Genomic DNA, 27,988 nt, shown 5'->3' with positions numbered 1-27,988 from the left:
GACCCTGCAGCCATGTCTGCTGCAGCCCTCCCGCCCCTGCCGAGACCCTGAAAAAGAGGTTTCAGTCCCACAGAGCCCCCGGCTCGGGCCCAGGGAGGGGACAGACAGGCTCTCGGGGGATGTCATTCTGAAAGCGGGTGCAGGCACTGGCAGGGGAAGAGCTTTCCCCAGGGTGACCCAGCAGGGCCGGGTCTTGCTCCAGCTCCCAGCGCCAAAGGCTGGACCGTGCCGCAGGCCCAGCATCCCTGCAGGATCCTATCCAGATGTCCAGGGGGGCTGGGTCCTCAAAGACACACAAGGCTCTTGCGTAACAGATTGCCAAATTCAGGAATAGTTAAAATGCCTCTTTATTAATATACAAACCTAGCAACATTTAAGCCAACCAAAATATCAAATGAAATAAAGCACGATATAAATACAGCGTATGTAACAACACGGCCTCAGTGGAGAGCAGCAAACTCACCCTGACTTGTGCGCTTGGGAACAACTGTCCATGTCCTCCCATGGGGTCCAGCAACCAGAGCAGCTCCGTCTCTCCCAAACCCCTTTGAACCCAAAACCAGCAGATGCGAGACCACCGCTCCTCTCAAAGGCAGACCACCCAGCGCAAGGCTTCTACAACCCCAGACCTCAAAGGGTTTTAAAAGCTCCACGTGCTGCTACAGCCCGTGTGTCGGCTTGCCATGACCCTGCGAGGGGAGCGGGAGAGGGCTGCCACGGACGGGGAGCCACGCTGCTGAAGTTGCTCCTTGTCTGCCCCACCTCAGCTACGCCCATTGCACAACGCTCACAAACGTAAGGCACTAGGAAAATGTTTTCACAGGTTCAAACTTCTGCTGTTCTTAAAACTTCAGCAGTAGCACACTTCAGAAGCCCTGCCAGCCCTTTCAAATCTGGTCTCAGCAGACTGATAAAAGCATGAAGGGGCCTGGGGGGAGTAAATGGGTGCACCCGATGCCCAGAAGCAATGGTGGAGAAGGGATGTGCTGGTGCAGTTCACAGGGTGGCAGTCTCTGCTCAGGGGACCTGCACCGGGTACCTGTCCAAGACGCAGGGAGCCCTTCTCCCGCACAGCCCAGGTCTCCTCCACAACTGGTGACAGCAGGAGCTGTCACGCGTGCACAGCCAGGAACAGAGCAGAAAGTGAGGGGAAGGAAACACCTTGCGTCTCGGGAGCAGCAGCAAGGATTTGATCTGGGCCAAAGAGGGTTTTCCCCAACTCTTCCCGCAGATGCAGGCAACATTACCAGCAGCCAGCTGCCTGGCAGGCGGTCTGAAAACAACTGCACTCATGGTGCATGCGTGATCCTTTCCCCCGTGCACGGCTTGGGTTGCTTTGCCGGCAGAAGCGCGTATGAGCAGCGTAGCGCATCGTACCTGCAAAGCAGCGCTGGGTGCCGTGCTGTACCTCAGAAGCCAGCCTGACATCGGGCACCCAGCACAGCTTTGAGACAAACAGGAGCCTCAGAGCCATCTCAGCAACCATCAGGGGCAGCAGCAGATGCCCGCTGCTCCCGTGTCCCCTGAGCCATGCCTGCACGTGTCAGCTGGTCCAGCAGGGAAGCATTCAAGCAGAGAATTTTGTTTCCTTTAATGCAACGAGACACTCATAGGATACTCTACACCAGCCCAGGCTTCTTTCTTTAAAGAAAGAAAACTCATTATAGCACGAGCAAAACAGCGAATAAATCCATTTCTGGGGGAAAAAATAAAAAGGGAAGGTGTCAGCCTAGACAGCTGTACAGGCACGGGGGCTGCTGGCTCATTTAGCTTAGTTCATTACAAATTCCAGCCTCAGACCCGCGGCATACTGCAACAGCAGCCTCCGCCAGCCCCAGTGCTTGCTCAAAAATATCTGCCGACGGTTGTGTCTGCTCACACACTCAGCACAGCTTTCCAGGAAGAAAACCAAATGGCAGGCACAATCAGTGCTCAAATACCTCACCTAAAGCTTTAAGGCATCTACAAATATTTGAAGGGTTTTTTTCCTCTCCCAAATGCAAAGACTGTTCTTGCTGAGGGCTGTAAGCATGCTACAATCACAAAGCTTACGGAAAGTTTAAAGTGCAAAGAAAATTTTCAAATGCTTTTCAGAGACAGCTTGAAGTCATCTGATGACATTAACCCCCCTCCCTTCCCCAGGCCCTGTTCCCTAACTGAATGGGTTCTTTTTTTAAATAAAAATGCAAACAATCAGTTAAGGAAAAAGTTTAAAACAGAAAAACATCCCAAACGGGGCACAAATTAATGTGACCATGTATTACAATAAAATCATTCGGGAAGACATAATCGGAAGGTTGTGAATGTTTTGCTGGACGCTGGCAGCAGCTAAATGTTCTGTTTAAAATAAGAATGACTTCTGCTCTTGCAAGCAACTCCTCCCTCTCAAAACATGGAAACTACCTTGTTTCTATAGATTTCTTCCCAAAATGTAACCATCTTGTTAAAGCGTGCTGGAAGGACCGGGTCAGTGATGTCAGTGCTGTACCTCCACAGGTGAGACACCACTTGCAAGAACATGCCAGAGAGAGACAAGTGTTTCGAGCAAGCGAGTGTGCGCACCCCTGCCTCCGCCGTGCGCACGGTTTCCTGCACTGCCAAGGGAGATGAGAGAAGGAAATGTATGTTGGAAAACGAGCAGCACTGCTGCTCTCGCCTCCTCAACAAGCTGTCCCGGTTCTGCCCAGAGCCACTGCCACCACCTCGGGCTTGTCCAGCAGTAGGGCTGCAAAGGAAGATGCTCCCTGGGCTGGGAATCGGGGCTGATCATCTTTCAAAGGCTGGGCTTCAGCGGCTGAGTAAGGGGCAAAGGATCAAACCGCAGTCACACCTCCCCTCCCGCCTCAGCTCAGCCACCCTGCCATCCCCTTGCCTGCTTTTCTTTCGCCGTGCCTTGCTTTCTGATGGGCAAAAGGAACTGCTGCACTCAGCCGCCTGAGGAAGGAGATTAGAAGAGTGTAGCAAGAGTGGGAAAACCCTGGCATAGGGAGAGGGAAGGTGAAATGGTGGAATATACAGTGGCCACAAACCCGCCTGGGAGTTCGGATGTTGGCACCTGCACCGTCTGCAAGTTGAAGAGCTTAAATTGATGCAGAGAGAGATCCAGAGCCAACCTGGCTCAGAGGATGAAGCATCAGGTAGAATGAAGAGAAGAACCTTGCGCACAAGAGGTCCCACAGCAGCACAGGCTGGAGTTCAGAGCTGCAGCAGTAGAACAGCAACATGATCCGCGGCAGCTTGAATGCAAGAGTAGAAAGGAGGAATCCAAGCTTACACCATGACTCGGAGATGCAGTGGAAGTTTCAGCATAGCCTCCCCTCCTTGCCACAAAGTACAAAAAGAAGCTGTCCAACAAGGCACACCAAATGTGGACACTGGAGCCAGCACAGAGAAAACCAGAAGAAACTAAGTCTGGCAAAGACACGTGAAAAATCACTGTAACACGCCCTCCTGAAACAGAAAACATCATTCCTAAATAGACTGCTTTAATTTTATCCTCAGATCATTAAATATGAACAACAATCTCTCTCTTCTCTAACATCCATTTTTACGCAAGCCTTTCAGTACTCACTCAAGAACTAACAAAACACCAGAGCTTCAGAAAGGACACAGCAAGTGCAAGACAACGTAATACCTCTGGAAAAACCATTTAAGGGAAGTGGCTGCCCAGTAAGTGCTGCCTCTTACACAAGTTCCCCACGCCACAGACGACACTTGGGCAAGCGAGTCCCTCCCGGCTGCACCCTGCGGCGGATGCCCCACCGCCACGCCAGCAAACCCCTCAGACGTTCAGTTCTGGGGGAAGAAAACCCAAGCCTACACGTGCCAAGCGCATGCCACTCACAGTGGCCTGTCCCCCCACGGCCCACTAATGTTTCCTAAACATTTATCACTGATGGGTAAAAAGCTTATCCTAAATGGGTTATGCTCAACCGATGGTATTTTAGCAAAAAAAAGGAATTTCCTGTATTAAACTCCAGTTAACTTCCCTTGCAACAAAAGATGCCTGTATGAACAACATCTCCAGGACTGTTCCCGTTCTGGACAGCAAAGCTCAGAGATCTGGTAACAACCCCACGACGGCTCCGCACGAGGTGCGCCGGGCAGAGCTGCTGCTGCTGCTTCAGCACAGAGCGAGGCCGTCGCCCCTGCTGCTGCAGAGGAGAGGGATGCTATTTTAGTGTTTCCCACCCAAGGTTTACAGTCTTCCCGTGCAGAATGAGAACAAACCGCCTTTCTCAGCAGAAAGCATTTTAAGGCTGAAAATCAGGATATATGATTTTACAGTCCGTGTTATTTAGATGCGTCACAGCAGCTTCCAAGATATGATTTCCAATTTCCTAACCTGAAGGTGTACTAAAGGTGGTAGCTCTTTGACTGATTTTGTTGTTCTTTTTTTAGGCACTCTACTTTTAATCATCAGATAAGGGATTAAAAGCCTTACATCACCATTTAATACCTCTGGAAGAAAACATTACACTAGAAGGACCTTCCTCACTCTCGGTATCTAGCACTATTTTAAAACATACTTTCCAATTGTTCCCTTGACAGGTATTCAGGTTGATGAAGGCAAACTATTCTTTAACGTTGTAAGGTCAAAAATAGCTGCCAGAAATTAAATTGACTAAGCTTGAACAGCAGTTGAAGGCTACAGGTTCTGATATAAAACAAGAATCAGAATTCATAGCAGGGAAAGCCAGAGTAGGCGTTAATGAGCTGCAAGACTGACAATTACCAAACCATCTATCTCTGGGTTTCGAACAGCAACCATAGCGCTGCAGAACGTGTCGCTGTATCTCTATCAGCATGATGGAAAACTATTTTCACACTCTATTTTTGGTACTGAAAAGTCAATAGATCTAGACATAAAATAAACCTAAGCAGACATAATGACAAAAGTAGCTCATAAAACGCAATTTTAATGTCTGAACTGCTGGGGAAGAGACGCCCGTATCAGAATTTGTCTGAGGAACTAACAGGTGCCTATAAATTAGGGGAAAGAAAAAATAATCACAAGGAGGACTATAATCTGGCTGCAACTTCAATGATACTTCATGAACGAGTGGTTGGTAGAGGACAGCATGCTGCTAACATTCCAGTTTGGTCCTAACTAGTTTTAACTCTGCAGAGAACAAACTGAATGGTTCGAGCTAAAATCTCTTTTCAGGGGTTGCAATAAGTACTTTTTAGCTCGCCTGGGCTGTACACTTTGTCTCCTGAAGAAGCATCATGCCTCACCAGGAACAAGAAATGGTCAAGAAACTCCGATCAGAAGGGCTGCTCCAAGACACATCCCAAATATCATGTATAAAACTCTTTCTTTGGTTGAAAGCCTGTTTCCCTGGATAAGGAAGGCACAGCAACATCCCATAAAACCAACAGAGGGACCAAGATCCTCCTTGGTATGCACGTCCGGCACAGGAACAGTGGGATCACAGTATCTCTCTATGCAATAAAGACATGCAAGAAGTGATCAGATTTTCAACTGCTATTAGATGCCCTACGAACCTTTCATTTAAGCAATTAATTCTAACACACCAAGCAAAATTTCAATTCAGAGAGCAGTTAACAGGGGAATGTGGAAGAAATGACAACCAAGTGGAATCTCCACCTACAGCAGCCACGCAGGGTACTCTCGGTTGCGAGATCTCAAAAAGCTGTCCTGCTATGGTCACCACATTTCAGAGACTGGAGAATTTTTGCATGTCAATTCAAAAAGATGTTTGCAATCCTTGAAGAGGTCACACACTACAAAGGAATTCACCACTCACAAAGGAGAGAATGCTCAGCGAAGACCTCTGCGTTCAACCTACTACAGTGCATGCTCAAATCCTTAATTCTCTTACACCCTTTCCTGACTCTCCACCCCTAGCTTCCACAGCTTCCCTATCACCCTTGATGGGGGAGCTTGCTCTGACAACCTCTATCAAGGGGTTAAGGTTTTGGGCGTTCACCTCGGCTGCCTTAAGGGCCATCCGACTCCTTTTGCACACTGAGAACATCTGGATCATGAACTGGCAGAGCCTGCGCTGAGCTGAAGGCATGACCTGAAACAACTAAAGCAGCAGAAAGCAAACTTCAGACAAGAACCGTGGAGGGTTTTGAGCTCGTATTTACACTACTGATGCTTGCTATTTAACTGGAAAAGAAAGTGCCTCGAACAGGTTCTAGACCCTAGAAAAAGTGTTCATCATGGCTGACAGGGCAGACATCAGTGCAACACTGTGTTTGAACTCCAGACGGAAAGATGCTGGAGCAGAAAGACCATGATGAGTATGCGGGTGGCAGAAGTGGGGAAAATGTTTAACAGATCTTTTTCAAGTAAATAAAGAGAATCTTTGCTTTTGATTGTGCTCACAATGGGAAGAAGAAAAAGAAGAAGACGTAAATGTGTGCAATATTCAGCATCCCCCCACCCCTTCACCATTTACCATCAGTGTTCGAATCAGCTCATTTTGACACTTGAAGAAGGGGTGAATCCCAGCTGCGCTGTTTGAAGCATCTGTGTGAGGAGCATGACACAAAGAGCTTTGCTGAAGGAAAGCAATTTATGATCCCACTGCCACACTCCTTTCACTCCGTCTATTCAATCCCTTCAGCTGAGGTACTACCAAGGCAGAGAAGTGCGTGCCAGTGAGGTAGCTGATCGTTCTATTGCTGTGTGCACCAACGTGCCGACCCCTCTTACAACGCGGTATGCGGAGGGCAGGGTGAAGTCACAGCGTTCATCTGAACCACAGGCAGCAAACACCTGCTGTCCCATGCCTTACGCTGGAGAGGAGAGAGGAAGGGTCTAGTCCTCAGAGGTTCACCCCAATTCTTCCCACCACCACGAGGTGAGGGCCCCTGGTGGGGTTCACTCCTATACAGGCTTCCCATGGACTTCTGGATGCATGCTCAGCACTGTGCTTCATCTGCTGGGGCACAGGGGAGCCTGGCAAGCAAAGGGTTGAAGGAGGGAGACCGACAGGATCGGGAAAGCTTGAAAATTAAAGTTTTAAAATATACAAAATATAACACACTGGAAAAAGTTTAAAAGTTGAAGGACAAGAAAGGAAAAGAAAGGAATACATGGAGCGAGGAGAAAGGACTGGAAGATAGTGGGAGAAGACTCCAGCGTGGGAAAAGGAGCAGGTCGGGTCTAGTCAGCACTACTCCCTCTGGTAGCCGCTCAGTTCCACCTCATCCTTGCGGCGACGGTGTGTGAAGAGGGAGCTGAAGGGGTAGAGCTTGGCTTTGGCCTGGAAGCGCTGCCCAGCAATGTCAATCTCATACTCGCCCTGGTTGATGAAGTCAGTGGTCACCACCAGCTCTTCTCCTGTCTTCTCGTCAAAGTGCTGCACGAAGCCGAGGCAGACGTGGCGCTCCAGCGTGTAGCTGTAGGCACTGCTGGTGGTCTTGCCCACATAGCGGCCGTTGCGGAAAATGGGCTCCCCCCACCAGGGCCAGAGGTCCATATCCGTGTCATGGTCCTCAAGAATGAACATGGTAAAGCGCTTGTACACACCACTCTGCTTCTGTTCCAACAGTGCTTCCTGGCCGACAAACTGCATTCCCTGGGGAGAGAGGGAAGCATCAGCTGATGAAAGGAACACAAACTGTAGTGGTGGCCGAGTTTTAGCAGACAAGTTTACTGACACGAGGTCAACTTACGCTTGGAACTTACACCCTGTCAAGATAGGTTGCTTCTATATGTAAGAAGCCCAGCTCAGATAGAAACTTTCCTATCATATTTGTTGTTCCAGATGTTAAAAGGCACAAAAATCTTCGCGAAGCCGGCCTTTAAAAACATCATTCTAATTTTCACCAGAGTGAAAACTGTGTCACTGTTTCTAGTTTTTGCCATTTTTCTGGTTCCAGAAGTCTACTGTGTTTTATAAACCAGAGGGAAACTGTAATAGCACATGAAATTTGTATCCCTAATCACTACATCCCCTTCCTGAATTGATACAAGCAGTTGTTTTGGCTTGTGCAAAGATGCAAGAAAGAAGACAGACAAGTGACAGTGGCAGCACCTGCCACCCCAAAAGCAGGATACAACTCTATGGTGATTTACATTTCAGTAAAAGCAGAGAACTCCCATTTTAGTAAAAACAGAAAACACCTGTCCTCTGTGCTTATCCTCATATTTAACATCATTAAATGCCACTTGGTGCACAGGCTGGCTTTTGCTTCATCAGATTGGGAAAACAGCTGGAAGAAACACAAACTCTGAGCATCTGTAAGGTAGACAGCACCCCTGAGCAATACAGGACACTACACAGATCACCAGGAATGCTGCCCAGGAAGGAGGAAGACAGAACATTTTTGGTATTTCTAGAACTTTGCTGAAGCATAAAAATATAGGTTATAGTTATGCACTACACGCAGCTCCATCAAAACCAAGGCATCTATCCGTTCGGCTGGCAGCCTTTTCAATTCAGTACCGCTCTTCCACCCACCCCAGTGCAGGAGGCGGTGTACCTTGTCCAGCTTGACCTGGAACTCGCGTCCACACTCCATAGGAGTGGTAAAAGCGTCCAGATCCTGGCCCCAGAACGCAAAGAACTTCTCAATGCGCAGGCTGCGGAGCGCGTAATAACCGGCATTCCGAATGCCGTACTTCTGTCCCATGTTCATCACCTCGTTGTACACATGAAGGGCGTACTGCAAAGGAAGGGTGAAACACAGAGATGCAGACTAACACCCGGAGAGAGCAACAGCATCTGACACCACCATGGACCCTAGGGTGCCCTGCCGCTGCAGCACAAGAGGCCTGTCCCACTGGAATGGGACACGAAGCGGAGAAACTCCCCCTGGTGCCTGCAGGCAGCTTTCCCAAGCTACAAACCAGACCTTTCATACCTGTGTCAACTTGGAAAGTGTTTCTGATTATGCATGCAAGCAACCTTTTTAATTAGCTAAGGCTACAGTGTACTCTTACCTCTATGGGGATATAAAGCATGAATCCAGGTTCTCCTGTGTGAGTGATACTCATCACACGGATGCCATTAGCATAGCCCACGCTCATCTCCTGCAGAATCAGAGGGGGTGAAATCATCCAAACCGGAACACAGCAGAGATCCAGGAGGAGCACAACGTGTAACACAAACCACACCGGCCAGCCCTCTCTCCCATTCCTCACTGTATTCACAACCAGCACGTACTTGCAAAGAATTTGAATTTAAAAATTCAAATAGTGATGTCACATTACCCAGACTTCTTAATCACTTCATGACACTTGGCAATAAGCCCTGGAACTAGGTCAGGACACAGGCTTGTATTCGAGATACAAGACAGAAGTTGAATAGCAGCTATCTGCTCAACTTCTTAATGTGACAGGAAACAATGACTCCCCGGTCACCGATCCCAGCTGCTCCTCTGACCGACAGCTTCCTGACTGATTATATGAAATATGCCGAGATATAAAATGGCACCAAGCCTAGAGTGAGTGGAATAGCGAAACCAAACGCATATTCACCTATCCATTCAGCAAGCAGAACCCACAGAGGAGTAGTTGCAGTGAGCCTAGTGAGTTCATTACCAACTTCGCTCGGAAACTGCAGCAAACCTGCGTGTGAATCTAAATTCCCTTCTAACTATCCAAAGCATAATTCTTCCCCTCCTTCCACAGACGCTTTGAAAAAACCTAGTGGGGTGAGAAGGAAGGAAGCACAGTCACTCACCTTGCAAAAGAGAGAGGGGAAGTGTTCTGGAGTCATCGGGGCATATGACAACTCTGACAAGACATCGACAGCACGGGGGCCGATCAGATTGAGAGCTAAAGAAGGGCAGGTAACAATACTAGGATAAGCCTGGAGAAGCCTTGCCCGGTGTCTACCTTACATATGTGCACACTCCAATTTCTAAAACCTTAGTGTTTACTGAACCAATAGGTATGTTTACACTTAATAACGGAGGAAAGAGACATTAAACTCTCCCTCCTGACAGTGCACAGCAAAGGAAAAGCTGTCTCCCAGCTCAGGGCATGCTGGAAGGAAGTCTCTGAATTGCTGTTCTCATCCAGCTGTTTGGAAAGGAGACCCAGTCACCACTCCGACACCTTAAAAAATTAACGGGCATGCAGCACAAGACATCATTTGTGATTCCAGGCTGTATAAGGAGGTCTGCATTCAGTGATTTCTTACCCGTGTACTTCCAGGTCACGTCTTCCATGGTCAGGTTGCCGTCGTCGGGTAAGCGGTTCTTCAGCCAGGCCCAGCAATGGACTTGTTGGTCAGTAGGGGAGATCATGAAGAAGCTGGAACAAATTGAAACCACAAACAATGAACAAGCAGCCACAAGATGATTCAGTTCATTCTTTGTCCATGAACTACTGGAGCGATCCAGCAGCCTCTGAGCTAACAGGAGACCAAAACAAGCTGGTTTGCAAAAAACCACAGCTAGAGTCTCTGGATCAATGCCATCACTTCTGTCATGATGAGAAACCCCAGCCTTCAAGCATTAGCAGCAGTCAGTCCAGTGACAAGAAGGGACTAGAAGTGGAACACGGGCAGTTTACAGCAGGTTTACAGGGTACCTCAAAAGCCACAATCGCTTTGCAGAAGGTATTTGCAGCTCTTCACGACCAGTGATTGTCTGCTCTGACAGTCAGAAGAGTGCATGGTTCACACAGCAATTTCTTGTTTCAGTGTGAGTCTTTTCACACACAATGGCAGTTATTATTAACAGTTTCCAAAAAGAGAACTCCACTTGATATGTGAAAATGAGCTACTTGTTGCATAAGTCTTCTTTCATACAAGCTGCAAGTTAAAGTACATTACTGACAGAGATAACATCTGCAGAAATGACTAGGCAAGGAGGAAAGCTCCTGGTTTCACACAGAGAAGGACAGTACTTTTAAGCAATACATGAATACAGACAGAAGAGGAAGAGAAAGAAAAGCTGTTTCTAATTGAAAGAGCAGCAAAGAAGAATGCTTTCATACCAATACAATGAAAGCACACACAGAAAACGGTCCAGAGAAATAAAATCAACATTCAGCTGGGACAGGCCTGTGAAGAAGTAGTTTTTTGATTGAATGCCAAAGAGAGCCCAAACTGTTGAGTCTAAGGATGAGATACTGTGATCATGTCAGTTTGCACCAGAGAGCACACAAAAAACAAACCATGGAAGACTGCAGAGCTGAGAATTAGAGTACCCATACTGCAATGCAAGTTGAAATAATCAAAAAATAGTATTTTCAGCATGCAATTTCAGTGAGGAGACTGGCCAGGAGCCAATGAGGAACCATTTGGTTTGCACTTTAGATGACAACCTAAATTAATAAACTCTAATGACTGCTGAAAACAAATTGTATTTCAATTGTGCAATTAAACATCTGAAGGCCTAACATTTTGCAGAAACCTATCTTCATCTGTAGTCTCAGACAAAGGCGTATTTCCCCCAACATAAGTAAATTCAGAAGCTCCCTTTCATTTGGGTTACTGAATTAGGAACGTAAGTGGAAAACTGCAATTTTTCTTTTTAGTTTACAGTGGTGAAAAAACTTTGTGATCTTCATTAAGAGGTTCTTAAAGGCTCTAACACCCAGAGGGTGATGGATAAAGACACTGTCTGCATACTTACCTGCGTTTGCTCAGTCGTGCTATGCTGCAGTCATTCTCATAACCTCCTTTCTCATTAAGCATGCCCGTATGCACAACATGCCCAACTGGCACATCCAGGTCATTTGAGAAGAGATACTGCAGACTCTCCAGGGCCTGGTCTCCTGTGGACTACAGGAATTGAAAGGGAGAGAAAGTCAGACAACCTGTCTGAGCAATACAAATCCACTGGGGCAGTTTAAGATCGCAACGTCCTGGCCCAAATTCATTAAATTCGTAATGACAGTGAACTGATGTCTGAAGTGTAATAGGATACAATGGTGATGTAGTGCTGGAGGTCAAATTCTGTTGATAGAGTAAGCAGGTATTTCTATAAACTGTACACCCGACAGACAAAAAGCAAAGTTCTATACTAAATATTGTGGTACAACCTAAATTTGGTCATACAGCTTGACTTCCTCTATCTATCCCCAACAGGGGACACACAATTTTGTAAAAGCAGTCAATACGAAACTGAAGGCCACTCTTACCAGGCTGATGCTTTGTCACTTCCTAGGTACTTACGCTTATTTCGAACTTGGTAAAAGATGACATGTCAATGACACAAACTGCTTCCTTACAGCACTTGACTTCAGAACCCACAATATCAAACCAATCCGGTTTGTAAAAGGTTTTGCTCTGATCCAAATCCAGCAGATCTGATGTAAAGAAGAATCAACGGGTCAATTCAGAAACGGGATGAGCTGAGATCTTACATAGACCAACAGGGATGCACTAGGCAGAGGAAAGTATGATCTCACCTTTCCCAGGTGGGACAAAATATTTGACTCTCTCAAATCCATGCTTTTCCATCCACCTAGCTCCCTGTGCATCCAGGCGGTCATACAGCGGTGAAGTACGCAGCTGCCTGCCAGTCTGGAAGTCCCAACGGGGAACTTTCAGATCACAAATGAGGGCTGCAACGGTAACCCAAAGGTATGTTATTAGGCAAAGTGATTATCTTTACCTAAAATTTTTTTCCAGGTTATCAGTACTTACTAATATCTGAACCATTAATAAAATATCCTCAAGACAGCTCTGACCTTCCTCTTCTGGTTTTGAAAATCGACAAATCTGTTCTGATCCATTTATAGCTATTCAAAATCAGAGTAACAATATTTGCACAGAAAGCTTGTATTTATAGATACTTATGGTCTTATGACAAATCTGTCAAGATAACAAAACCTCTCTATTTTTCATTAAGTCATATTGACTAGCATTAATTATGCATAATTCTTCCCTGACAGCACACTGTATCAGACACTTATCATTTTGACAATACTAATCCTGGGGTAGGCAGCCCACAGTGACAAGGATCATCTAATTCACCTTCTTAAACACTGGCAGTTCAGCCTTCTCTAATTATTGAAGCTTTTCCACATGGCTCCTATAGCTTTTCGGATAACAATATAAAATATTCTTATTTAGAAAACATGTTACCCTAATAAATGTGCAGCATCCTCCCTGGTCACCACTGGGGAGTAATAACTCAAGGATGCCTGAGTACTTCTTCGTAAGTGTTACGTTTCTACGTAGGCCATAAGCTGCTTAAAATTCAGGATAAGGTGAGTATTTCTTACTGAATACTTCTACTAGTTTTGCCTCATAGTTAATGATGCAATGATTTTCTTGGCATTATCTAGTATTGGCACTCCTGAAAGAGTGGTGGAGGAAAGAATATATTAGAATGGGAACATAAAACCGCAGAAATTGAATACAGTACTTATCTTGTAAAAAACAGAGTGATTCTGTAGCTATCAGCATTGAGATTTGTATCTGAAAGCAACTGCAGGATAATGGCCAGAGTATAAAGTGATTTTTCTGGGAGGAAGGTCAAAGCATAAGGTTTTTATTTCCTGGATACAGCAGGACTAAGAGGTTTACCCAACTTCTCTGCTTTCACCTGAACATATGTTTTTAGTTTAGACTTGGTATTCAAATAATTGTTCCTGTTTTGCAACTTGTGGAGGACTTCATACGTCTACTTGAAACTTGTAAAGAAGTTGTCCACATGATCTCAGGACAGATAATCAAACAACAGGAGGCAACTATGGCTTTAGACAGGGCACAATGATGTCTCGGATCTATTCTGCAAGGTATTTATCACAAACTTTGACAGGAGAAAGCAGAGTATGTCTACAAATACTTCCTGAATGATCTAAGATAACTGTAACACATACTCTTAAGTTGGAAGCGATGGTATTTCCACACTATAATGATGTGCAAAGAGTAACAATGTTTGAGACAGTGTAATATTCCCAGTTAAGACCTTGGCATTGTTTTATCAGGCTGGAGTCCTACAGAGATACACACAGATCTCCCCATACCAGAGGCAAAGCACAGAAATAGAAGAGGGCACAGTACTGACAGCATTTCTTTTAAGAAAACTTAGTAAGAACATTGCTAATACAAAAAAACCCTATCCTTTCCTTTCTCCTCTATAAAAGAGGCCCTACTGCCACAAAGGAGGCCAGGAAGAAGGAAAATCATTCTCAGAGTAATGCCAGAGGAGAGACAGCACAGCAGAGAGGAAAATCTTGGACAACCTGGCCAGCACTGAATGCAGAGACCTCACTTACGCATTACTTCCATCACACGGTGACGGAGGAAAGTGCGACTGCTCTGAAGGGCACCAAAACGTTTCAAATCCAGTGGCCAGACGTTTTCTGATGGATACCCATTTACCATCCACTCTGCCAGGTACCTGATGGAAGAAGTAAAGAGTGAGCTATCAGCCAGTGTCTTAAGGGAAAGAGTCTAATTTTGAAGTCAGAAGCAAAGCAATTTGGACATGAGAATTTCTTGCAGTACGGAGAGAGAAGACAACTAACATGGTATTCTAAATACTAGCAGAATCTGGAAGGTTTCCCTTTATAAAACCCATCCACCAGATTTCCAAATTATTAATTTCCCATTAGGATGAAACACACAGGGCCACAGGAAGTTAAGGACACGTGGTAAATGAAGCCAGAGCCTGGGCAGGTAGCCTGGCTGACACCGTGTCAAATCCTCAGGCTACACTAAAAAGGAGGTGCCCAGTATGTTTAGGTCGGAGTTAGGAGGCCGACTGCTTTTGTCATTTTTCAGTACCTGGTGTAGGCTCAGCCACAAACCATCAGTGACAGCATTCATTCCAGCACGAGGTGCCAGCCAAGTTATGTTTAGCTACACTTCTAGCAGTGAAGGAGGAAGGCATGCTCCAGAGCTAAAGGACAAAGGCAGCTCAGACCAAAGCAGAGCGGAAGGATCTGTTCACAGTCAGTAAACAGAAAAACACAGGGGTTTGAGACTGATCATTAAAAGTTACATTAGCAAGCTAAGCTGCTTATCTTGAGGATGTAGCAACAAATGGACAAATCGTGCTTTTACCTTCAGAAATACTTTGATTCTTAGAGAACCTGACTGCAAAGGTTCTCTATAATTTATATGACAAAGAAAAAAATAATGAGTTGCTTCCCCGCTGAGTTCAATTATTAGACAAAGGACAGAAACTACTGGAGACAAATGCATATACTAACACCTGCCATGACAAGTGAGCAGCTTGTTAAGAAGGCTGTATGGCAGAAGGGATGCTGGGCTGCCAAAACCAAATGGCAATCAGAGGGAGTGAGCATCATTCGGCAAGCAACTTTGCTGCTGGGATCACACTTACATGCCTGTCAAAGTATTTACATTAACACAGCAACTGGGTTTTACTGGGAAATGATTCCATCCCTAGCTCACTGGCAGCTTTCAGCAGTACTGGCAGCACTGGCATCACATATGTGGTGCTTCATCTGCATCAGATTCACTCTGCTTTCAGAGAAATTAACTGCTGTGTCAACTTGAATGATCTAAGGACTTCAATCAAATAATAAATTAAAGGGAATCACGGAGTACAGAAGGTGAAGGAATATATCCTTTGCTAAGCTTTTGTCTCTTCCTGGTAGATAAAAATAAGACCAGTTAGCTCTAGGGAAGCTTACTTAATCCCCAGCTGCTCACTGCGATGTGATGCCAGAGGAGAGGTGTGCAGGACGGCAGAGTCCAGCACAGGTTTGGAATACACACAGGAGAACATAATCGGAACATGGCAATTGCTCCTTTCCTTCACTCAAGTTGGAAAATAAAGAGGAGTCTTTGTCAGAGAGGAGGTGACAAATACTGACCAGAACATTATACACAGAAGGATCATCTGAGCAGTCTCTTTTCCCGGTTAAAACCTTACTTACATACGTAACGGTGATAAACCACTTACTTGCCTGCTCCCCCACCATATGAGATACCAGCTGAGTTCATGCCAGCCAGAACGAAATAGCCCCGCACGGTGGGTGACTCTCCCATTATGCACCGCATATCTGGTGTGAAGGACTCGGGGCAATTCACTAACTGCATGATCTGCAGAGCCTCCAAATCCGGCATCCTGCGCAGAAGGGCACTCAGAAGGGGCTCTAGGACCCAAAAAAAAGACAAAAAGTCACAGCCTTCAGTCTCGACGCATTTCAGCTACTTCACCTTCACACCTGACAGCACAACAGAGCCATGCTGTTATCTAAACAGATGGAAACTGCTTCCATGTTTTGAAACAGTTACAGGATAAACCGTTTACCTGCTGGAATTGAACTACTTGACATGGATCACACCGAGTACCATAAAAGCAGCCACACCAATCCAGACCAAGAGCCCAGTATTGTTTTCCACAGCGCAAGAGCATGTTCAGTTTTGTCAGGGCAAACAATAGGAACAAACATCAAACAGATACCCAGTGAGGAGTAAGAACAGGCAAATCGGTATGACGCTTGCCCCACGCACTCTGCCAGCCTCCACTCACCATCAGCTCAGAGCATTTCATAAACTCTGGATAGCTCTCCCTATTCAGTAATCCCTACATCGATCTCTCGCCTAAGTACTTGATGACCAGTCTTCAGCAAACTCATGAAAACATCCTACAGACACTGCCAAGGAGTTCCACGTTTATCATTTGTTGTGTGAGGAGTCACCTCCCTTTGTTTTGAAATTCACACTCCCATTAACTGTTTCTGATGCCTCCCAGTTGGCAAAACAGAAGAGAGTGAACTCTTCCATCTATCCTGTCCATCTCATTCAAGATTTCATAAATGTCTGTTTATTTCCCTCCCGTCATCTCTTTTTCCTAGCCTACTCAGTCATTCCTCACTTGGCAACTGTCCCAAGCTTTGATCAGCTTCTTGCTGCTCTTTCAGCGGGCCTTCTCCAGTCACACGACACCCTCTGGAGATATGCAGCCTACGACAACCCCTACCTGGCAAACCAAGGATTTAGTATTGCATGATGATTGTGTTTTCTGCTCCTTTCCTAAGAATGCCTAACTTGTCTTTTGCTTTGACTGCTGCTGGGCTGATGTCTTCACAGAACTAATACAACCCCAAGGTCAGTTGGAAGCCCATCATTTTGTATGGTGAAAATAAGACCATCCCCACACACCCCCAGACACTTACGTCACTTCACATTTATCCTCATTGAATTTCCTTGCCACTTCATTGCCCAGTCACGCTGGAAAGGTCTTTTGGCAATTCTTCACAGTCTGACATTTGAGAGCATTAATAATGGGATAAGCTACCTATTTTGTTTTTCTTGTCCAGAAGTTACCTCTGCATAGTACTGCGGGTAAAAACCCTCACAATTCAGCACCAATAACACTCCTCTGCTTTACACAAGCAGTAAAATAATCAGATTTCACATTACCTAAGAAGTTACAAACAGAAGGTCTTTCTGACCTGCTCTTTTTCTTCCCTCTCTTGTGCATTAGAATTCCAGAGTGAGAACCTGTAGTTACAGGGGTTTTTTTCTCATTGTTAAAAAGAGAGATCAGTATTAGATTTATCCTCATCTCCATCCCAACATTTAAGCAACTGTAAAGGTTATTTCAAAATTGAAAGGTGTTCCAACAAAAGAGATCAAAGCAGTAATGCAAGAGCTCAAACCACAGGAACTGCAGTGCTAGAAAAGGATCAAATATTGGCTGAGTAAGCTCTGACTCTGCTCAACTGTTCGGTATGTTTGAACGGATAAAAGGGCAATGCTGGAACACAGCACACAGTTGCTTCTGAAACTCGGTCTATTTGTGGGTGCCAGCATGTAGCTGCTTTTCACTTCAGCAGTACCTAGAAAACCAAAAAGGAAGTGGGTGCAGAGCTCAAGCAATTCACAGTGAAGCTAATATCTTCTAGCAAGTCTGCAGGCATCTACAGATCTAAAAACCTCTAGCACAGGCCAGAACAAAACTGCACCCCATCCTGGCTCCACCCCCTGGAGTTCAAACTTCTATGGTATCAATATGGCATCTCACAGAAATGGAAGTAAAATTAATTGATTTAACCTGGGGAGTAGCTGGAAGAACACACTACCACTGCAGAGAGAAATCAGTAAAAAATGCATGCGCATTCACAAGGGATGCAAAGTGCTCTGACACAAGGGAAAACAGGATCCTTGAAAAAAAGGCAAATGTGAAGATGAGAGGGCACACACAAACTTATCAAGAATGAAAAGGAGGGGGGGGGAAGAAAGGGATTCATTAACTATGCTGTGTTCTTTGCTACAGAAAGAGCCCTCCATATAAAAGTACATAAAGAATAAGAAAATAGAATCAAGTAAAACAGGAAGAGAAAGACAGAATATCTGGAATATAAAAACCACCACTGTCAATGGTGGGATGAAATCCGGGAAGCAACAATACCAAGTTCTGTCCACAAAGCAACAGCCACCGATGGAAATGCACTTGGCAGTCACTACTGAAGAGAGAAGCCGAAACAAAATACCACGGCTACATGGCAGGTCAACAGCACCGATCCCCAGTGTCACAAGCAGAGCAGCATGTGGCACTGACAGTCAAAAATCAAATGAAATGGAAAAAGAGTGCTGCAGAGTTTATGCAGTACCTCGCTGCACTAGAGGAAATTCATACATGCTAAGGGTTAGTGGGTGTTTTTAAACACTACACAGATATCGATGTAGTCTCCTTTGGTAAAGGGGTTTTATGTAAATTACTGACAAATGAAGAAGTGAATGAATTTAAGAGAACGTTCATCTTTCCCACACCCTTCAGGTAAAGGCAGACACATGCTAGCTGGTCAACAACAGCCTGCATTGCTGCTAACTCGGCCTTCTGCTGAAGCCATGTGCTTCACGTGTTTCTGAACAGCAGGGCCCAGAGGGCTGTGACCAGTGGCAGAGTCGAGCTGGAGGCCTGTAGCTCCTGGTGCTCCCCAGGGTCAGGACTGGGTCCGGTCCTGTTCAACTTAGTCATCACTGACCTGGATGAAGGGCCTGAGCGTGCCCTCAGCAAGCTGCTGATGGGACAGAACGGGGGGAGTGGCTGATACACCAGAAGGCTGTGCTGGTGGGGATGGGGCCAGGCTTTTCAGTGGTGCCCAGCAACAGGACAAGGGGCAATGGGCACAAACTGCAACACAGGAAGTTCCACCTGCATATGAGGAAGAACTTCTTTACTGTGAGGGTGACTGAGCACTGGGCCAGGCTGCCCAGACAGGCTCTGGGGTCTCCTTCTCTGGAGACATTCAAAGCCCAGACGCAACACTGTGCAACCTGCTCTAGGAGAGCTGCTTCAGCAGGGGCTGGACTAGGTGGTCTCCAGAGGTCCCTTCCAGCCCTGACCGTGCTGTGATTCATTGCTGTGGGAATCTTTCTTCCCTAACATACCAAAATGATCCCAATCTTCTTGAAGGTTCTGAATCTCCAGCTGGTTCCGTCCCTCCGTGAAGAGAGGTTTGGGGTTTTTCTCAAAGCCTCCCGAGAGGATGCCACCTTGCCAGTTGCGTATGTAGATCCTGCCATCTGGGTCTACAATAGCTGCAGACGAAAGAAAAGAGGTGGGAAGGGAATTGAGAGGAGGGATAGCTGTGTCAGGCAGCTGTTCCACAAACACCAACGATGGGGTGTGGTGACAGGCTGGTGGCCTCCTGACACGAGACGGGACAACCTCAGTTCCCCAACCCCACACTCTCACACTGTTCTGGTTCTTATGTGATACCTTGGTGAGCAAGTTTAGATTACTGAACCAGCACTAACTCCCACCACAACCATGCATGTTAACTTTGGGGCAGCGCAGTGAACTGAATTGAGCCTGAAGAGCACCCAAGCCAGGAGGATGGTGTTACCAGGAGTGGGAGGACACAGGAAGGAGTCAGACCCCTTGTGGGACTAACAAACTGTTATACTGGCTTAGTTCCACCGGAACTACACCCCAGACCAGACCTTCCACCAAAAGATGTCCTGCCCTCCCCCTCTTTCTCTTCCTATTTTGAGGACAGTTAATTTTAATGGGGATGCATCACCGATCCAGTTTGCTGCAGACCATCAGCACAAAGGTGGGCAGCACTGGGGTAAGGACAAACAGCTCTAGATTGCTTCTTCCAGTGGTAGTGCCAACTTGAAGCATTTATGATACTCCACCTGACATGTTCCGTAGCAATTGTTTCCATGTACAGAAAAGCTGTGAATATATATCTCTCTGTGTGTGTGAATATATATATATATTTTTTTTTTTTTAAATTACTCAGTCAAGTAAAAGCAAAACACTTGGGGACTCTGGTCAGGGAGCTGAATTCCCTGGAGAGTATATACACTACTCCCTAGAAGCAGAAAATCTTGCTAATGACTGAGAGTAAATAAGCAGAGCCTTCTACTTCCCAACCACAGTTTTCAAACACAAGGGCTTTTCTTTGAGATCCAAAAGCCAGAACATGGGGAGGAGCAATTACCTCAAGTGTTTGGTTGCCCCTACAGCTCATAGACATGTAAATGCCATTGTAAAGCCTTAGCTTCAGTTGGAGGAAAGGAATAGATGGGCCATTTGGGGACAGCAGCCTGCAAGGAAAACACAGTGCCAAGGCTAGCACCCTCTCCAGCCCACAAATGCAAAAATCCAAGTCTGAGAGACACCTGCTAGCCAAGCTAGAGTCAAGGTCATTCTCCTGCTAATTTGGCAAACTCTGAAAATCAACTTCTGCAGCAAAAACTTTCACAAGAGATTCCTTCTACCACTGAAAGGATATTCAGACCAATTCAGCTAGAACACACTTCACAGTCCCAAATAAGCCGAGAACCCACAGCCCTTAGTTGGCCTTTTTGTCATAAACTACGTGTTGCCTTGGAAAGGCGGATATTATTCACTGATAAAAGCAAAGCAGAGGTGAAGAATCCTTACTTGGTAAGCTGCTTGCCAGAGGTTCCTTCAAAGGATGTGTCAGGAGGTAGAAGTGTTCGCAGGCATGGAGGGGGATATTGACTGGTTCCTTCCCAGAGTGCCCCAATTCATAGGCCCACTGAAATAAAAAACAAGTGCAGGTTAGAATGCTAAAGAAGAAAATTAACTCCAATAAAAAAGGCAAGACAAAAGCACAGGTCACCTCTGTGAGTTTGCTTTCACAGAAGACCAAGTAAGATTTGGTTACCTGCCCTAAACCTTAAAATAGACACATATTTTTCTTTTCTCAGAATTTGCGTTGTTTAGGATAAAGACTGTTCTCTGTTCCTCATATAAGATCTAGAAAAGTGGGGCTCTGATTAAAGACTAAATAGTATATCAACTTGCAACGCAAAAGCAAAATAAGATCTGTACACCAAGGTCAATACTAGGCTCAGCCTCTAGAAGCAGAATAGTCAGGATTTAGGTGCCTGTACTGCTAAGAACCGGTACTAATAAGCCAGCCAGCTGCTAGGTGAGAAACAGCAATTGTCAGATGTATTTTTGCAGTGGAGAAGACATGATACTAAAGGGGGAAAAAAAACTGGGGGCAGGGGATGAGAGAGAGAGAGAGAAGGGTGGCGAGAGACTTAACTGTCTCACTAAGGGAGAGCAAAATTTTCTTACTAAGAAAGCAAAATTTTTCATGTCAGAAGGGTGCACCCCCCAGGAGAGAGACCATGGGCAGAGTTGTACCAACAAGCTGCAGGGTGCTGCTCAGCAGTCTGTGGTGCCAAGCAAAGTGCTGTTCTCCTTCACACCCCTGCTGGTCTAAGACGCTGAAAAACATGATTTTAATCTACTCCAGTAAACCAAGCCAAAGGACAAACCAAAAGAAGAAAAAAAAGAAAAAAAAAGGAAAAGGAAAACAAAATCGTGAGGAAAGCGCACATGTTCTTAACCAAAGGGAAAAAAGAAAGAAAAATTTTAATAATTCAACCTGGCCAGCACAGTTGACAAAGTACTGGCACTGAATCTGTCCTCTGTCGGTCTCGACTCCAGTCACACGACCATTCTGGACTGCAACATGACTGACACTCGTTCGTTCGTAAATCTGGACACCTGGAGAGGACATGACAAAGTCAGTATACCACAAACCTTCTTTCCAATGTGTCAGGCTGCTAACATTGAAGCCTTATACTGAACCTAAATGCTTATTTTCTCTTTAAAACAAAATTTCTATTCTTGACCCAGTAATTCTTAAGCAAAACCCTGTTACTTGTAAAACGTCACGCAAACAATTTGTACATAATTTAAAGGCTGAGATTTACAGAACTTTTTCCCATGTGATAATCTGGGTGATAAACACACTCGAGCATAAAAAACACAAAAGGAGTCTCAACTACAGGTTTCTTTTCATTTAAATTTCTTTATACAACAAAGTCTGTAGTTTCAGATGGCAAGACTGGTTCTTCTATGGGAAATCAGTCACTTTGTGAAAAAAAAAAAAAAAAAATCAATTAACAGTGCAAAAAAAAGATGGACTAAGAGAAATTGAGAGGTATCTTCCTAAGTAGCTTCTTCTAATCTGATGGACTTTCACCCTTAATGAGCTTCATCTCTGTTATCACATGTAACCTTTCTCCCACTTATAGACCACTCAAATTTTGCCAGAGTGCTGGGCAAACAGCACTTATTACCACACTTCCAAATCCATTTCCAAAGCATACGTGCCCAGTGAAACGTTCCCCAAGGACTCAGGTCATACCTTTTCATTTGTAGGTAATTAAAACTCTTTTGATGTGTAATTCTGAATCGGGTCCTACGAAAGATTATTTTTATGATAAGAGAGTGTGCTTATTCAGAGAAATTAATAACCAGTAAGCACAACAAATTGGTGCCTGATCCATCACAGCAGATCTGTAAAGATTCAGTATGTTAAAAAAAAGTAAATCAGCCTGTTTTTTGAGAAAAAAATGTATTTTACAGAATCTGAACCTTATGGAAATAACCAAATTTTGGTCTTCAGTGCTCAGTTAGAATACCGACAGAGACGCAGAACATAATTTTCTTTTATGGAAAGAAGGTGACTATCATGCAGGAGAGCACTCTATAGATAAAAAAACCTCATACCATTCCGTGAGGCAGCGGTTGCCAGAGCCAGACTCACATTGGCAGATGACACGAGTGCATCTTCTGGCACATACATGGCCCCCACAAGGTCATGGATGTTGATCAGTGGGTGGAGTTGTGCCACTTGCTTTGGGGTGATAATTTCACAAGGTATACCCATTACGCTGCCACAGAACATCAGAAAAATGCCGTCATTAGTCTTGCAGGAGAGCTGGTACAAACTTAAGATCAGTTTATATTTCCTGCTTATACGTACTTCAGCGATGAAGCAATGCGTTTCAGGGAGATCAGTCGATCCTGAGTCTGAGCCAGTGAAATAGAGCCTGTCTTCACATACCCTGGGACAATGACCAAAGTCGTCAGATTTGGACAGGATCTTCAGTTCCTTTTAATCTCAGACACACTGCTTTAATAAAATTGCAGACCTGTTGCTTCCACTACTCTGAAGCCTGGAAATCCCAGATCCTCAAATATCAGCTAGTAATGAAAAACCCCATCAGTCAACTTTTTAAAAAAGCAACTAAATTTTGACTTGTGTGCTAACTCTTTATACTACATTTACTCATGTTTATTAAAAAACAATCCATAATCAAACTTCACACATAGACCTATTAAAAGAGAGAGAGGTTACTGGCAAAAAGTGATCTAATAACTGCTCAGAAGACTAAAATCTCAACTACTGAATGCAGACATTTTTTGACTCTTCCACCTGCAATAGAGTAATACTAATCTTAATTACAGGCACAGTTATTAACCTCTGTTGAGTCTGACATACATCACAAGTCCTTGTCAGCAGAAAACTTTACAGCGACCAAGTTCTTGCTGTCAGTACGTGCCTAAGCATTTCAGAGGGAGAGGGAGAATTTCAACACAACATTTTCTTTCCAGGTTATTTCCAGGATAAGACTAGAGTAAGATACCTTGCTTTGCCTACGCTTTAGCGCTTCTGGTAACCACCTTCTCTTTTTGAGAAATGAGTCAGTGCAGAAAATGGGCCATTTGCTCCAGTCACTGCAATATACTTTTTAGCATCCTTGTGAAAATTCACCTGCGTTTGCCCAAGTTACAGACAACATAAAAGCTGTCAGTTTGCAGGTAGGATGCCTTCGGTTTGCCCATCTAATACTCCTCTTCCCACTCCTCTGACTGCATTAGTAACATCCCTTTGCATCTGATTCTGTCCAAACGTATTGTTTTTGAACAGGAACCACCAACCCTTAAGACACCATCAATTTACATTTGTATTTCAGTGTCAGGACTTTGATTCAGTTCCCCAAAGACTACTCAATGATTATACTTTCAGCACCTGTTACTACTCCCGTCTCTTGTTCCAGCTGCTGGTAGAGCTTGTTTGAATAGTCTGCCATCTTCAGCTCTATGGACACATGCCTGGCCGTGCTCACGATGCCAGCGCAGAAGCGAGTGGTACCAGCAGCTAACCTGCAGGAGAAGTGGCAAAGGTGGCCTCATGCTGCTGACCAGCACAGAGACGAGCAACCCCCCATCAGGTCAGGCTGCTCCAGCAGCTCTGCTGACAGCATAAACCAGACAGCAACCTCCCCCCAACGTATCAGACCAAAAGCTGGAAGTTGGATGATGCAGGGATAATGCAACCTTGAGAATGCTTTTCCTTCAGTTCGCTTTTGAAAATGCATTGTATTCCAAAACCATTTCTAAACCATTTCTTAACCAGTCCTAAACACTGAAAGTTTTCAAAGAAAGCACTTGAATGAAAAATTACCTTATGCTTAAGTCAACCTGCCAACCTGATTCTTTCTTTCTCCAAAGTAGGATTTCCCTCAAATGAAAATTAACTTGGATTTGAGTCTAGCATCTTTACAGTTAGAACGAGTTCCTCCTACTGGACAGCAACTGCCGTAGACAGGTACACGTATTTCTGGTCCCTTTTTAAACTGCCCTTAAACCACTGTCCATCCAGCTATTCGGTGAAGGGCTGCTGTAGAGGTAGAAACCTATTAAAAACTCCCTGCAGTACAGACACAGGAAGGCAAGATAACCAGGTTTAAGCATCTCCCTCACAACCTGCTTCCACGATACTTCCAAGTCATCCTTCCTGCTGCTAAAGCGATCCTGCGGTTTTCCATTTGCCTATGCAAGCCTTTGACAAGACTGCTTTTGGCCTAGCACGTCCATATTCTCTCAGCAATCCAGCCTGGGAACCAGCTGACTGAGGTATTCCTCACATCCCTGCTCAATGACAACCCAAACAGCTGACGCATAGTCTCCCCAGGCTGAGCTGCACGTTGTTTCTGCTAACGCAACATCCTTTTTACTTGAGCATGCACAGACTGAGCTTGTACAACATTAACTCAATGAAAGTCTGTAATGGAGTACTTGTACCCAACTCCAAGCTTGTAAAGATAACATTCTTACAAATGAAGCCTAGCACCTCGTTTCACTCAGGACACCGCTCACAAGCTCTCAGCCAAGACTGCCCCATTTCCTCTCTTTGCAACTATAAAGAACCCAATAGTACCTGCCTCCCAACCATGCAACGTCAAGGAATCACAGCTAATTATTCCTGAAGGCAGCAACAGTTGAGACGCTCTAAGCCAGACAGTAAATATGCTCAGTCCAGCACCTATTTAGGGTGTTAGAAGCTGCTGCAATAAACACCTCTCAAAACCCATAAAGCCTTAGCACTGCCTCATACCCAAGGTCTCCAAACTGATTAATGAAAACAACACAGATCTGTCTGCAATGGAAATCTAACAACAGGTAAGGGCTGCACAGCTAGCTTTCAACAGGCGCTACGTGCTCTGCCAGACTGCAGATCCAGCTCACCAAGGCGTACAAAGGCTTGCATTCAGCCACACTGCAACGGCCTTACTTTTTTACAGATAGGCACTAAATCCTGCAACAAACGAGATAATCCCAGCCTTTAACCAGCTTACTGAGTGATGTTTTAGTGATGTCCGCTTATAACCTCCACATCTCCTGCAATCTCTTTTAAGCTTTGTTAGTGGTGTAATGCTTTTATATACGTATTGCATCCCACTTCTAGAGATGGTCAATAGGGGCTGGATGATTTACATGGATTTTTAGTTCTCTTAAAATGGTCCATCTGTCTTTGTCAGCTGCACTGTATTTTACATTATTACCTGTAATTATGCCAGAGCAGATGGGTATCTCCCGAAGGAACTGTGGTCCATGGAAAACCCATGCCAGGGCAGAGTTCTCCTGATGGGAAGTGCAGCCCATGGAGGACCCACACTGGAGCCCAGCACTGATCATAACCCCACCATTCACCCCTTGCGCTTCTTGGGGCGGAGGGTGGGCTGGCGGGGGAAGGTGTAGAAGACAGTGGAGTGCAGGAGTAAAACTGAGCATGGGAAAGGAAAGGTAATGCTTTCATATTTGGGTTTTGTTTCTCATTACCTGAATCTATTTTAACTAGCATGAAATAAACTAATTATTTAATTATTTTAAACTAATTCTCCATAGTGCAAGTCTGTTTTGCCCAAAGCAGTAACTGATAAGGGATCTCCATGTCTCTATCTTGGTACACGAGCTTTCTCAGCCTACCTTCTCCCCACCTTGCTGAGGAGGTAAAGACAGTGGCTGTGTGGGAGTCTGGCCTTTAACCAAGGTCAACTGACCTTGCAGGCCTGCCCTGTGCTTGCAAAAATGTAATAAGCGTCATTACTTATGTTCAGTATCATCTTATTCCAAGGGTCCAGGTGCAGAAATAGAAATAACACTTTACAGCAGACGCTGCTACGCATGGAAGTCCTGGTTCTTCAGTTTTGTTACCAGAAATCCTTACCTGCCCTGCTCAAGTAAGACTATATCCTTCCAACCCATCTTGGAAAGGTGATATGCCACAGAGGTGCCTGTGATTCCACCACCACAGATGACAACCTGCGCCTGTGCTGGCAAGGAAGCCGGGTGAGGTTCTTGAGTACTTGAGGTACTTCGCCGGGAGCAGGTCATTCTCCTCCATTTGGGGTTAGCCGCCCGCCACCGGGTATCTGACAGTAATCGGAGAAACATCCTGGCAGCTATTTGTCAGTTGTTTTTTTTAAAGCACCACCTAGATGTGTTCGGACGTTAACTCAGTACCACTCCTTCTAGGAAGGAAAAGATGAGAATCACATTACCGCTTATCTTATTATATACAAGGCTGGCAGCAGCAAACATCACATGGTGCATCGGGTATAAGTGGACATGGACAAGCTGATGAGTAAACAAACAGGAGAGCAGTTATTCAGTCCTGAAACAACAGCCTTGCTATTAAGATTTAAACTTGGATCGTGTCATGGGCAGAGCGTCACACCATTTCTGACGGCGGTATAACTTGACAATGAGCTAAAAACCAGATGAAAGCTGGCAAAGAAGAGCGAGAACACTCTCACCAACAACAGGTAGAGTACAGAAAGCCAGCGGGCACAGATCACGCTCTGTGATCTTTCATAAAGGCTACTAAGAGGATAAGCTTTATCACTGACGCTGCCGGGCCCTTACCTGAGAAAGGAAACCAAGTCTGCGAACAGTCACTAGCACAAGGCACCACGGACGCGCCCTCGCTAACGTGAGCTTTGCCACCAGGCGCTACCCAGGACCTGTGGCAGCGCCCACCCGGCGCAGCCCGCTACCCGCGGCGGGGAGGTCACGGCAGGGCCCTGTGCTCCCCTCACCCGCGGCCCGCCTCACGCCGCAGACCCGCGCCCAGGCACGGTACCGCCGTCAGGCTGCCCGCGCCCGGCCTGAGGGGCCGGCGCCACGGCGGGGAGCCGCCCCGCCGCCTCGGCCTGCTCGGCCCCGCGCGGGGGAACGAGGCAGGGCCGCCGGCAGGGGAAGGGCCGGGCAAGGAGCGGTGGCGGCGGCGGGCGGCCCCGAGCGGGCTGGGCCCCGGCGGCTGCCGCAGGAGCGGGCCGGGGCCGCGGGGACGCGCCGGCTCACCTGGGGCAGGGGGAGGCCTGACTGACCTTCCGCGCTTTACGGCCGCCAGCCGCGGCACGACAGCCCCCCCCCCGCGTCGCGTCACCCGCCCGCTGGCCAATCCCCAGCCCGGGAGGCGGGGGCGTGGTCGAGCGTCGCCCCGCCCTCTCCCGGCCCCGCGGCGCCCCGCCCTAAAGGAATAAAC

The 27,988-nt window shown here is 46.0% G+C and overlaps 1 protein-coding gene across 5 annotated transcripts; it reads right to left on the bottom strand.

The window, feature by feature from the left end:
* Positions 1 to 331: 331 nt before the first annotated feature.
* Positions 332 to 27,880, bottom strand: PDPR (pyruvate dehydrogenase phosphatase regulatory subunit). Of its 5 annotated transcripts, none has more exons than XM_037408953.1 (18): positions 27,805 to 27,880; positions 26,669 to 26,972; positions 24,188 to 24,321; positions 23,138 to 23,219; positions 22,882 to 23,045; positions 21,749 to 21,870; positions 20,770 to 20,887; positions 19,263 to 19,412; positions 15,823 to 16,015; positions 14,165 to 14,289; positions 12,347 to 12,502; positions 12,111 to 12,244; positions 11,569 to 11,717; positions 10,128 to 10,240; positions 9,666 to 9,760; positions 8,924 to 9,013; positions 8,464 to 8,646; positions 332 to 7,556 (listed from the first exon to the last, which is right to left on the bottom strand). In XM_037408953.1, the coding sequence occupies exons 2-18, from the start codon at positions 26,893 to 26,895 to the stop codon at positions 7,152 to 7,154; spliced, it is 2,640 nt and encodes an 879-aa protein (XP_037264850.1). In that variant the 5' UTR covers positions 26,896 to 26,972; positions 27,805 to 27,880; the 3' UTR covers positions 332 to 7,151. The 5 variants fall into 5 exon arrangements, with proteins under 5 accessions (XP_037264850.1, XP_037264853.1, XP_037264849.1 ...); XM_037408956.1 differs by having other exon boundaries at positions 26,669 to 26,969; positions 27,805 to 27,866; XM_037408952.1 differs by lacking the exon at positions 27,805 to 27,880 and adding an exon at positions 27,367 to 27,730.
* Positions 27,881 to 27,988: the final 108 nt, after the last annotated feature.

The sequence above is a fragment of the Falco rusticolus genome, chromosome 15, assembly GCF_015220075.1.
Source record: "Falco rusticolus isolate bFalRus1 chromosome 15, bFalRus1.pri, whole genome shotgun sequence".
Taxonomy (NCBI): Eukaryota; Metazoa; Chordata; class Aves; order Falconiformes; family Falconidae; genus Falco; species Falco rusticolus.
The sequence above is the reverse complement of the archived record's forward strand: the minus strand, read 5'-3'. Positions and strand labels throughout refer to the sequence as shown.